Genomic DNA, 12426 nt, shown 5'->3' on the forward strand with positions numbered 1-12426 from the left:
GCTCCAAACAAGGACCGAGGCAGACAGAGATTTGTATGTAGATGCAAGAAACAGAGCAAAACAAATAGTTGTTGAATCCAAAAAGAAGTCGTGGGAAGATTTTCGTAATAACCTGGAAAGGCTAGGTCAAGCAGCAGGGAAACCTTTGTGGACAGTAATAAAGAATCTTAGGAAGGGAGGGAAAAAGGAAATGAAAAGTGTTTTGAGTAATTCAGGTGAACTCATAATAGATCCCAGGGAATCACTGGAGAGGTGGAGGGAATATTTTGAACATCTTCTCAATGTAAAAGGAAACCATCCTGATGGTGTTGCGAACAGCCAAGCTCATGGGGAGGAAGAAAATGATGTTGGTAAAACTACGCTTGAGGAAGTGGAAAGGATGATAAATATACTCCATTGTCATAAAGCAGCAGGAATAGATGAAATTAGACCTGAAATGGTGAAGTATAGTGGGAAGGCAGGGATGAAATGGCTTCATAGAACAGTAAAATTAGCATGGAGTGTTGGTAAAGTACCTTCAGATTGGACAAAAGCACTAATTGCACCTATCTATAAGCAAAGGAACAGGAAGGATTGCAACAACTATCGAGGTATCTCATTGATTAGTATACCAGGCAAAGTATTCACTGGCATCTTGGACGGGAGGGTGCGATCAATCGTTGAGAGGAAGTTGGATGAAAACCAGTGTGGTTTCAGACCACAGAGAGGCTGTCAGGATCAGACTTTCAGTATGCGCCAGGTAATTGAAAAATGCTACGAGAGGAATAGGCAGTTGTGTTTATGTTTCGTAGATCTAGAGAAAGCATATGACAGGGTATAGAGGGAAAAGATGCTCGCTATACTGGGGGACTATGAAATTAAAGGTAGATTATTAAAATCAATCAAAGGCATTTATGTGCTTCAGTGCTTATTGATGGTAGAATGAGTTCTTGGTTCAGGGTATTTACAGGGGTTAGACAAGGCTGTAATCTTTCACCTTTGCTGTTTGTAGTTTACATGGATCATCTGCTGAAAGGTATAAAATGGCACGGAGGGATTCAGTTAGGTGGAAATGTAGTAAGCAGTCTGGCCTATGCTGACGACTTGGTCTTAATGGCAGATTGTGCTGAAAGCCTGCAGTGTTAATATCTTGGAACTTGAAAATAGGTGCAATGAGTATGGTATGAAAATTAGTCTCTCGAAGACTAAATTGATGTCAGTAGGTAAGAAATTCAACAGAACTGAATGTCAGATTGGTGATACAAAGCTAGAACAGGTCGATAATTTCAAGTATTTAGGTTGTGTGTTCTCCCAGGATGATAAATTAGTAATTGAGACTGAATTAAGGTGTCGTAAAGCTAATGCAGTGAGCTCGCAGTTGCGATCAACAGTATTCTGTAAGAAGAAAGTCAGCTCCCAGACGAAACTATCTTTACATCAGTCTGTTTTCAGACCAACTTTGCTTTTCAGAAGCGAAAGCTGGGTGGACTCAGGATATATTATTCATAAGTTAGAAGTAACAGACATGAAAGTAGCAAGAATGATTGTTGGTACAAACAGGTGGGAACAATGGCAGGAGAGGACTCGGAATGAGGAGATAAAGGCTAATTTAGGATTGAACTCGATGGATGAAGCTGTACGCATAAACCAGCTTCGGTGGTGGGGTCATGTGAGGCGAATGGAGGAGGATAGGTTACCCAGGAGAATAATGGTCTCTGTTATGGAGGGTAGGAGAAGTAGAGGTAGACCAAGACGACGATGTTTAGACTTGGTTTCTAACGATTTAAAGATAAGAGGTATAGAACTAAATGAGGCCACAACACTAGTTGCAAATCGAGGATTGTGGCGACGTTTAGTAAATTCACAGAGGCTTGCAGACTGAACGCTGAAAGGCATAACAGTCTATAATGATAATGTATGTATGTATGTATGTATGTATGTATGTATGTATGTATGTATGTATGTATGTATATTTTACAGTTGACCCAACAGGGCTCCATTTTAACTTTTTTAAACTATTTTTGATTCATTTTGACAACACATTCATGTGGAATTAGATGTTTGAAATTAATTTTAACACTGATGATGAACCTTAGAGCAAAAAAACTGGTTTTGAATTAAAATTAGTGTGCCTATATGACTGTATGTGATGAATTATTATAATAAGTACTACCATCAGCACTGTTATTAAGATGGCTTTGATATTTTATAATGACTATAATTCGTCATTCATTGGTCGAGAAACATCCAAAGCATTTAAATTTAGGAACACAAAATTGAAATATTAACCAGCAACAAGGACATTAGGTTCAACCATGAATGCTTAAAATATAACATAACTCCCAACTTTGTTAATCTAAAAAGCAACATCACATCAGTATCCTGTCAACGTGCCATCAAAATAGCATGGACAACATGGTTAAAAAGTGAATTCAAGAGCCTACATGCAAAAAAGGATCAGTTAAATGTAGAAGCTTCTCTCCTTCAGCTCCAACTTATGAACACATACAATAAACTGGAATGGACCTGTCTTACAACACACATTCACAAATACATAAGAGACTTGAGAAAAAACGAAAAGCCATTGAAAACAAATTAAGTAAACTTAAGAATAAATACATATGTAATAGCTTTGAAGATTTAGTTGAACACAAATTTTGTGAACATGTTGTCAACATTTCGGACACACCTTTAACCCAAGATGAAACAAACTAGGTCAAAAACACAATCTTAAACAAAACCTTAATAATGCCACACTAAAACAGCTATTAACAGAGACTGAATCAGCTATCCCAAAAGTCCCCAACAACAAAAAAGAACACACATAAATTATAAACATAAAAGTTTTCCATCTATTCAATACATGGCTATATTTACAATGCGTGTATTTACATTACATGGGACTAGCTTCAACCCTACTCGGGGTCATCATCCCATACTTAAACAATACACAATATTTGACGAAATCCTAAAACATGTGATATAGATGTTGATTGCCATTGGGAATCTGAAATTTTGTTCCGAATGAGTAAATTTGTAATACCAATATAAATGGTCCGTTAATCAACATTATAAATTTTCCAGCTAACTCATTCTTGTTGCCAGCGTTTCACCCCATGTGCTAGGCTGGGCTCATCAGTTGGTACCTAGCACACCTACCAAGACGCTGGGTAGTGCATGTTTCTAAGCAGCAAGAACAGTATGAAACAAATTTATAATTAACCCTATGATGTGTGGTTGAATTAGCCAAAGTGTTACGGTGCTCAAAATGTTGCAAATGAGAGTGAAATATTACGAGTGACTAAAGGTGAGCAATATATGATACAAGTACAACATGTTAAAAAGTCTGGGTATAAAAGTACAAATGAGATGCTCTATGTTGTGGATCAACTTGAGTTCAATTTTTAGACACATGGCGTTTCAGATAGAATTCAGTAGGTCCTGGTAATACATTACGGTTGTGGACCGAGTGTTATGGTACTAAGACTGAACACAATACAACTTGACACTTATAATAAAAATATACAAGTATGTATAAATGTTTGAGTAACAAACAGACAAACACAAAAAAACACCGTAAACGGAATGTCAAAGCATGTGCACTGCAAGGTTACACTCATACAATTTGGAGGGAATCTGACAACTGTTGCCAACCGTGATAAAATATATATTGATATATTTATCTGTGAGTTGCCTGAAAGGGAAATGTCTTAGTATCAATCAAGAATGAATTAACCAGTAAAAATAATCAGGTATTATACTTTTCTCTCCTATTTTTATACCATGAAACTTAGGATTATTCAAAATATATTATTTAGTCTAATAATTTGAACACGTCTGTATATTGCTCACGTATAGTTACTCGTAATATTTCACTCTCATTTGCAACATTTTGAGCACCATAGCACTTCGGCGAATTCAACCACACATCATAGTGTTAATTATAAATTTGTTTCATACTGTTCTTACTGCTTAGAAATAAGTTTTAGGATTTTGTCAAACATTGTGTATGGTTTAAGTATGGCTGATGATGACCGCGAGTAGGGTTGAAACTAGTCCCATGTATTGTAAATACATGCAATGTAAATATAACTATGTATTGAATAGGTGGAAAACTTTTATGTTTATAATTTATATGTAATCTCAGTTCAATACGGACCAACAACATGAAATTCATAACCCTTAACAAAAAAGAAACTGTAAGACACTTAGTAACAAATGAAATTAAGAAAATCAAAAACAAACCAAAGAAAACAAAGTAATACACACCAAAAGCTAGTAACTAATCTAAAATAATAACTTTGTTTTAACTAATGCAGACAAGGACAACGTCACAGTTATCCTAAATAAAGACGACTACATCCAAAAAACAATTGAATTCATAGAAACAAACAACACAAAGGTAATAAAGGACGACACCACCAAGGAATTTAAACACAAAAATAAAAGAAAACTTTAAGGACACACAGCTCATAATAAACGAAAAAGAAAAACAAAATTTAGTTCTGGTTATCCCAAGATGCCCAACTATAAAGTCTCTCCCAAAAATCCACAAAGGCGTTAGACCAATAGTAAATTAATACCAATATAAATGGTCCGTTATTGGATATTTACTCATTCGGAACAAATATTTCAGATTCCCTATGGGAATCAACATCTATATCATCATTTTATTTAATTTATTTTCCGGGTTGAACCGTGTTGTACTTGTACGCATATCACGTACAGTTTGCCGACGTTTCGAATACATTGCAAACTGTCGGCAAACTGTACGTGATATGCGTACAAGTACAACACGGTTCAACCCGGAAAATAAATTAAATAATTCTTCACACCGTGGAAGCTTCACTTCTAAGATATCTATATCATCAATAGTAAATTGTCGAAATAGTCCCACATTTCAACCATCAATTTTTTTTTTTACTTAAACACCTTCGCGTGTGTCTTTGCGACAATTACTAATAGCTGAACCAGCTACTTCAAATGCAGAAAACAATACATCAATATCGAACTCTTTGGAAGCCATTTCCAAAATACAATCAACGGAAATAAACAAGGAAACTATAATGGTGTCATATGATGTGAACAACATGTATTCCAACACTCTTATTAAAGAGACCATAGGCTTAATAGAACAAAACAAGAACCAAGACAAAGACACATAGAAATTAATGAAACGATAAATTTATTAAGTCAAATATTAGATAATAATTACTAGGGAGCGGATTTTTATGTAATTACATTTTTTTTTTGCGTAAGTTTTAACGCAAGTTACGAAGTTCATTATTCCTATTGTGCATCCCCAAGTGTAGAAACTGAATCTTATTTCACATAAAAACACATATTTTCACATTTTTAAAATGTAAATACATACTTTAAGAAAATCTATAATAAGCACATAAATCGGCAATATTTGTTGATCAATAAAATTTAAAATGCTTCTGTGTTATAAAACAATGCTCATATTTTCATTTTACGATAACGGTATTGTTTTTAGCAGTGTATTTAACATAATGTATCTGAATGTTTCGGCTATTTATGGACTTCCCTCCATAAGTTCTAAAATTTGCTGGTCACTGGCTATGTCGTTACAGTTAGACAGCGATTTGGTTTGCCGCACAAGATGTTTCTTTGCATGATGTCATTCCAACTCTTTATGAGTCAGCCCTCTCGGGTTTTGTTTATAGAATATCAGCGAAAGGCAATCACGGAGAGATAAGGTGATGTAATTCCGTTACGACATGGGAGACTCGGAAGAATATTGCCCCACCATTAGGTAGTGGAATTTCATCACTCCTAAGAGTAAGGTTAGCTGTTCGGGTCCATATACCATTCCCGTGGTCGTGTGATTTTGTATGGATTTATAAGAAATATTTCCTTCAGTGTCTGCTGCTATTCTTTTTATTGAAACAGTGATTCACCGAAAATGCGTGTGCCGTAACCTGCAAAATAATGCCAAAAGAGAAGTCGAGTACAAGGTCGCGTCTTCAACAATATGTAGTGGAATTTAAAAGCATTTTCACTACCGATGGAAAAGTATTTATTTTGCCAACCATGTGGTAAAACAGTACGTGAAGATCAACGTTCTCAAGTAATCCAGCATTTGTCTGGAAATAAGCAAACTGCGGCTGCTTCGCGTGTGCGTTCGCGACAATTACTAATAGCTGAACCAGCTACTTCAAATGCAGGCCCATCTAAATATTCCCAGTATTACATTATGATAATTATTTGGGGATATTAGGTCGTGTAATAATAAATAAATACCAGCTGACGCATTTCAATCCTGCAACCAGGATCGTCTTCAGAGCAACAACAAAGCAAAATGGCTACGGTCTCTCCATAGTAAACAGACTCAAGATAGAGAGACCCTGTTAGAAATGTAGTTCATTCCAGAGCCTCCAGAGTCACGGAGAAAGATGTTGACGAGTTAACTATGGAGGGTAGCCATGATCTACTCAGTATATAGCCGTCACCTTTGTTAAAATTATTCGGGCGTTTAGCAATTTCTATCGCCTCACGAATGATTCTGGGAATAAAATGTTTCTCTTTACACATGACAGAAGTTGCATCAAAAATTATTTGATGGTCATTATGTATGGCATGTTCTGCCACAGCAGACTTCTCTGGCTGGCAAAGACGTAAGTGCCTGTGATGTTCTTTAACCCTTGTTGCTACTTTCCTACATGTTTGGTCGACATAAACCGATCCACAGGCGCAAGGAATCATATATATTCCAGCGCAGTTTAAACCAATAGGATCTTTGACAGATCGCAAACAATTGCCTATGGTGATATTAGGCTTAAAAATGGTCTTGATATTGTGCTTTCTGAGAATATTGCCAATCCTATCCGTGACAGATTGCACGTATGGCAAGAAGGCCAGACTCAAAGGACGAGAATCACGTGACAATCTGCCTTTTGGCTTAGGATGTAGCACTTCGTCAATCTGTTTCCCTGAATAGCCATTGCTCAGAAATGTTCTGGATAGGAACTCAAGTTCACCGTTTAATTTATCCTCCTCACAAACTTCCCTTGCTCGGCTGATAAGAGTGTTAAGCATAGCACGCTTTTGGCAAGGATGGTGATGAGAGAACCCATGAAGGTATCTATTAGTATGGGTAGGTTTACGGTAAACCGAATGACCTAAAGTTCCATCTGATTTCTTAGAAACTAAAACATCCAAGAACGGCAAACATCCTCCACGTTCAGTCTCCATGGTAAATTTAGTGTTTGGATGTACGCTGTTCATTAAAATGTTACGAAGAAACTTTACAGAGAATTCGGGCAGTATGTGATAGCGAAAAACTCTGGGTGAGCATTGACGAAACCACTGATTCAAGTGGCAGAAAAGTAGGAAATGTTGTGTGTTGAAGAATGACAAAACTGCTTGCGAACATTATTTGCTAGCGTGTAAAGAAATGCTTGCTGCAAACCATGTCACTGTAGGTTATTCAATGAAGCCATGCACTTACTTTGGCCAAAAGGTATAAAATACGACCATGTATTGCTTTTCCTTACTGACAGTGCAGCTTACGTGAAAAAGGCAGCCGAAGGCCTTTCTGTGAGCTTTCCGAAAATGATACACGTAACTTGCGTTGTTCATGCTCTACACAGGTTATGTGAAACTGTGCGGGCTCAGTATCCTCAAGTGGATAAATTAGTGTCTAATGGCAAAAAAGTCTTCATAAAAGCACACTCAAGAATCGATCTCTTTAAAGAGAAAAACCCGGATCTTGCGCTTCCTCCTCTGCCTATTGTTACGCGGTGGGGTACCTGGCTTAGCGCTGTGGTATACTACGCAGACAATTTCGAAAGTTTTGCATCCGTTGTGAACGTGCTAGATAAAAACGACGCTTCGTCAATTGAGATTCTTCAAGAGATACTAAAAGACAGCTCTTTGAAAAATGATTTGGCGTTTATATCTGCCAATCTAAGCTTCTTGTGTAAAACTATAGACATACTTGAAAAATCCACTAACCTGTTGTCCGAAACAGTGAAGGAAGTGCGCGCTGTTGAAAATAAATTAGATTCATTCCTGGCTTCGCAGGTACAGGGACTGTTAAAGGTCAAATATCAAAATTTGTTCAGGAAAAACAGAGGATTTCAAACAATGTGCCAAATTTCTAATGTATTAGAGGGTGCTCATGTTGGCGAAATTGATGACATTGTTGGTGACATTCCTCTCTTTAACTATGCTCGTCTGACTTCCTGTGATGTGGAGCGATCGTTTTCGCAGTATAAGGCGTTCTTTAGAGATAATCCGCATGCATCTGTGATGGACAATTTGGAGATGACCTTTGTTGTTCACTGCAATTCTGAGACTACTTCTAGCAACTAATGGGTGAGTACAAACTGGTAATATTTTTTCAAAGATGATAGGTTGCTGTTGCCATATTTAAACAAAACATTACCTTTAAAAAAATAACCATTCATAATATCTACTCTGGCATATCAAAAATTAATATATCATACAGCACGTTTCCATACACAGACATCATTTTGCCTTAAGGAGCACGTTTGGTAGCACCATATTCTAATACAAAACATTATACTTATTTACTTCTTGAGCGCGACTAGTTATGTGATATTTAAAGGAAAATAATTTCAATTTTTTATCACATATTTTAAAGTTTTTCAGCACATAAAAAATAAATATTTTTCACATTTTTAGCACATAAAAATCCACTCCCTAATAATTACTTTACTTTCAGTGGGAAATACTACCAGCAAAACACAGGTTTACCAATGGGGGATCCTCCATCAGGATTTTTAGCCAACATTTATTTAAATAACCTTGAGAAATCCATCTTGGACATAGATCAGAAGGCAATAAAATTATAGGTCCATTATGTTGACGACACGGCAGTATTTTAAAATGGAGACCTCATTACTCCCAAAACACTTCTGGGTTGTATAAATTTGCTTGACAGCAATATCAAATTCTTTCTTTCTTTCTTAATCTGCTTACCCGCCAGGGTTGGTTTTTCCCTCGGACTCATCAAGGGATCCCACCTCCACCACCTCAAGGGCAGTGATCTGGAGTGTGAGACATTGGGTCGGGGGATACAACTGGGGAGTATGCCCACTACCTTGCCTAGTCGGCCTCACTTGCTATGCTGAACAGGGGCTTTGGTGGGGGAGATTCGAAGGGATAGACAAGGAAGAGGGAAGGAAGTGGCCATGGCCTTAAGTTAGGTAAGATTCCGGCATTTGCCTGGAGGAGAAGTGGGAAAACACTTCTAAGATGGCTGAGGTGGGAATCAAACCCACCTCTACTCAAGCTGACCTCCCGAGGCTGAGTGGACCCCGTTCCAGCCCTCGTACCACTTTTCAAATTTCGTGGCAGAGCTGGGAATCGAGCCTGGGTCTCCGGGGGTGGCAGCTAATCACACTAACCACTAGTTAGGTGACGCTGTTTGAATAAGAAAATTGAAACGTTTGCCACAAAATGCGATCGAATATCTTCGGTATCGTTTTCTCGCTATGTACACTTGCGAGCTCTCTCATTGACATTTGAAGACAATGTCGAGTGGATTATTAATATCTGTCGACTGCTGTTCTCTAAAGAAAATTCAAAATGAAAGAGGATAACATATTTTCATAATAAAGGCGTAAATAAAATGACCGATAGCAGTTGTTAACTCGTTAGACATAAAAGCTTATGTAAACGATTGCTTTATTTTAATGTTATATATTGAAATTAAGTAAGAATGTGATAAATCTCAAGATATGGCTGAGTACGTCACCGATTTCAGAGGATAGTTTTATATTTTCTTGTGTCTAGTTAAATTTCGGAAAGGCTATTCCCATGTAAATTTTTAGTGAGGAGGTTCTCATTTCTCTACATGAGCTTGAAATATGTTTTCATGATACATGTACAGTTAGGTTAGGTGACGCCAACTGAAGAAGAAAACTGAAACCTGGGGTGATACTACAATTTTTTTCAGAATGAAATTAAACACACTTTCCCACAGTATCGGATTTTGAAAAATAACAAACAAATAAACCGTAGTGTGGACATCATCCGTGAAAATGCAAGTTTTTAACAAACTGACTGCCATGTCATACAGATTTTAATGTGTATGAAGTTTTTCCCGACTTTTACGAAAAATCGGATATAACGACAATCCGCTCATAGCGAGTAAATTTTCCGCTGTTATGAATTCTCACTATAATGGACTTCTACTATACTTTATGATGGCTGCTCAATGTTCCTCCTGCTCCCTTCCTAGAATATTTATGATGATTTCCCACAGGACATTTTTTTTTACAATTCAATGTAATGACGATAGAATAGGAAAGGGCTAGGAGTGAGCAGGAAGCAGCCGCAGCCTTAATTAAGGCACAGCCCCAGCATTTGCCTGGTGTGAAAATGGGAAACCATGGAAAATTCCATGGAACCTCGTATCTGATGACAGCTCGATGAACTTCCAGTTCCCTTCACAAAATATTTTCTGATGGTTTCCCATGGAACATTGTACTGAACTTTGTGGCCAATTATAGATCCTTCACAAAATCATTATGATGATTGCACACAGGACGCTCTACTTGATGGATGCTCATAGAACCTTCCCTCTGATGGGCTGCTAGAAGGCTGCCAAAAGAACCCGCCAGTACCTTCATACAGCTTTCCTCTTAATTGATGTATACCATAAAAACCTGTTATCCCTCAGATGAATTCCCCTCCAGGCTGGTTTCCCAAACTTCCTGATCGATAAAGTAAAGATGCACTATCAAAAATGCTTTAGCTGTGTCCAAATAGGCGATGGAAGATCAGATTGGTTTGAAACCAAACGAGGAGTCCAGCAGGGAAATGCCTTGTCATCACTCCTGTTCATCATTGTGGATCAGATCATAAAAACCATCAAAGAACATTGCAAAGAGCCTAACACTCTAATATTTGCAGATGATGATCTAATCTGGGAAGAAAATGAAGCAGAAGTACAGGAGAAACTAAATTAAATTAATCAGAACAATGAACCAAAACACCAGAAAATACAAGATTAGAAAAGAAGCAAACAGGAAAGAAGGCTGGCATCAAAATATCTGTTACTGAGCTTTTAAGAAGACGCAGGCTACAATGGTTTGGACATGTTATGAGGACGGACAAAACGAGAACAGAGAGGAATTACTTTGACAGAGAAGTGAAAGGGAAGAGGTCAGTAAGGAGGCCAAGGAATCAATGGATAGACAAAGTGAAATTGCAGGTCAGCAAGAGGAATATCAAGTGGGAGGACACAGAGGAACAGAAACTATACTTTGACACGAAGAAGTGGCGAGCACTTGTACACCGCACCCGGCAAACTGGAGCTGGAAAATGATGATGATGATGATGATGATGATGATGATGATGATGATGACTGGTTTCCCCACAGAAACAGTTCTCTTCCCCACTCCAAATATCTTTTATAGAATCTTTCCACACAGGTAGTTTCCAGCACAATCTTTGGCCATTCTTCCACAGAACCTTCCCCAACAAACCTGCACACAAAACCCTAGCAATGTCTCATTTGACTTGGAATGAACCTTTATGATCTTGAATTACCTGTGATCCTGTCCACACTGAACAGTCTTTACCTTGTTACCACCAAGGTGAGGAATGTGATGAATGATCTGACTACCAGAGTACTGCTCATCAACAACTATTCTGCGTCCACACTGTCCATAAGCATTGTTTCCCAGAGTGAATACACCTTCTTGATCTGTCAGCACTACCAGATGAGCACGACCAGCAGCCAACTGCTTCACTTTGGTACTCTCTGGATGAGAAAGAGGAAGTTCCACAGGGGCTGGGGCTAGTACCAGGCCTAGAGGGTGGTCCCGATGTGGAGCATGGTAACCTGTAAAAACATGGGTAGAGTCATTCTTCCACAAAATTACAGGACATCTTTCACTCATTCTAGAGAAAGAACATATACATCAAAATGCTTCTTAAGAAAGTTTCACACTAAATGTAAATAAAGATTAGCCCAAAAAAAAAAAAGCAGCATGATTTGTACTGGGTGATTTTCAACAAAAGAGTAGTGTTATGAAAATGTTGCTAATCTAGGCTGGGAAGACTTGCGAGTAAGGAGATGAACTGGTTGACTAAGCGGTATGTTCCGAGCTGTCAGTGGAGAAATGGCAAGGAATGACATTAGTAGATGAATAAGCTTGAGTAGGGGTTTTAATGGTAGGAAAGATTATAATATGAAGATGAAATTGGAATACATTTATAGGAAGAGGAATCGGGAACTGGAATAATTTTTTAAGGGAAATGTTCGGTAAATTTCCAACTTCTTTGAAATATTTTAAGAAAGGATTAGGTAAACAATTGATAGGAGATTTGCCACATGGATTACAGTCCTAAATGTAGATCAATGATGTAGGATTGAATGATCAAAGTGGTAATGTAGCCTGCATATTTAAAGTTACCTGATGCTAGGAAGTATTACAGAGAAAAAAATTC

General features: G+C 37.7%; 1 protein-coding gene across 9 annotated transcripts in view; it reads right to left on the minus strand.

The window, feature by feature from the left end:
• LOC136879020 (RCC1-like G exchanging factor-like protein) overlaps positions 1-12426 on the minus strand; it is an 82256-nt gene that overhangs the window by 35110 nt on the left and 34720 nt on the right. For all 9 annotated transcript variants that reach the window (XM_067152725.2, XM_068228929.1, XM_068228926.1 and 6 more), the window contains one exon: positions 11524-11818. In XM_067152725.2, the coding sequence (XP_067008826.2) occupies positions 11524-11818 (295 nt within the window). The remainder of the gene's footprint in view (positions 1-11523; positions 11819-12426) is intronic.

This window comes from Anabrus simplex, chromosome 8 (assembly GCF_040414725.1).
Source record: "Anabrus simplex isolate iqAnaSimp1 chromosome 8, ASM4041472v1, whole genome shotgun sequence".
Taxonomy (NCBI): Eukaryota; Metazoa; Arthropoda; class Insecta; order Orthoptera; family Tettigoniidae; genus Anabrus; species Anabrus simplex.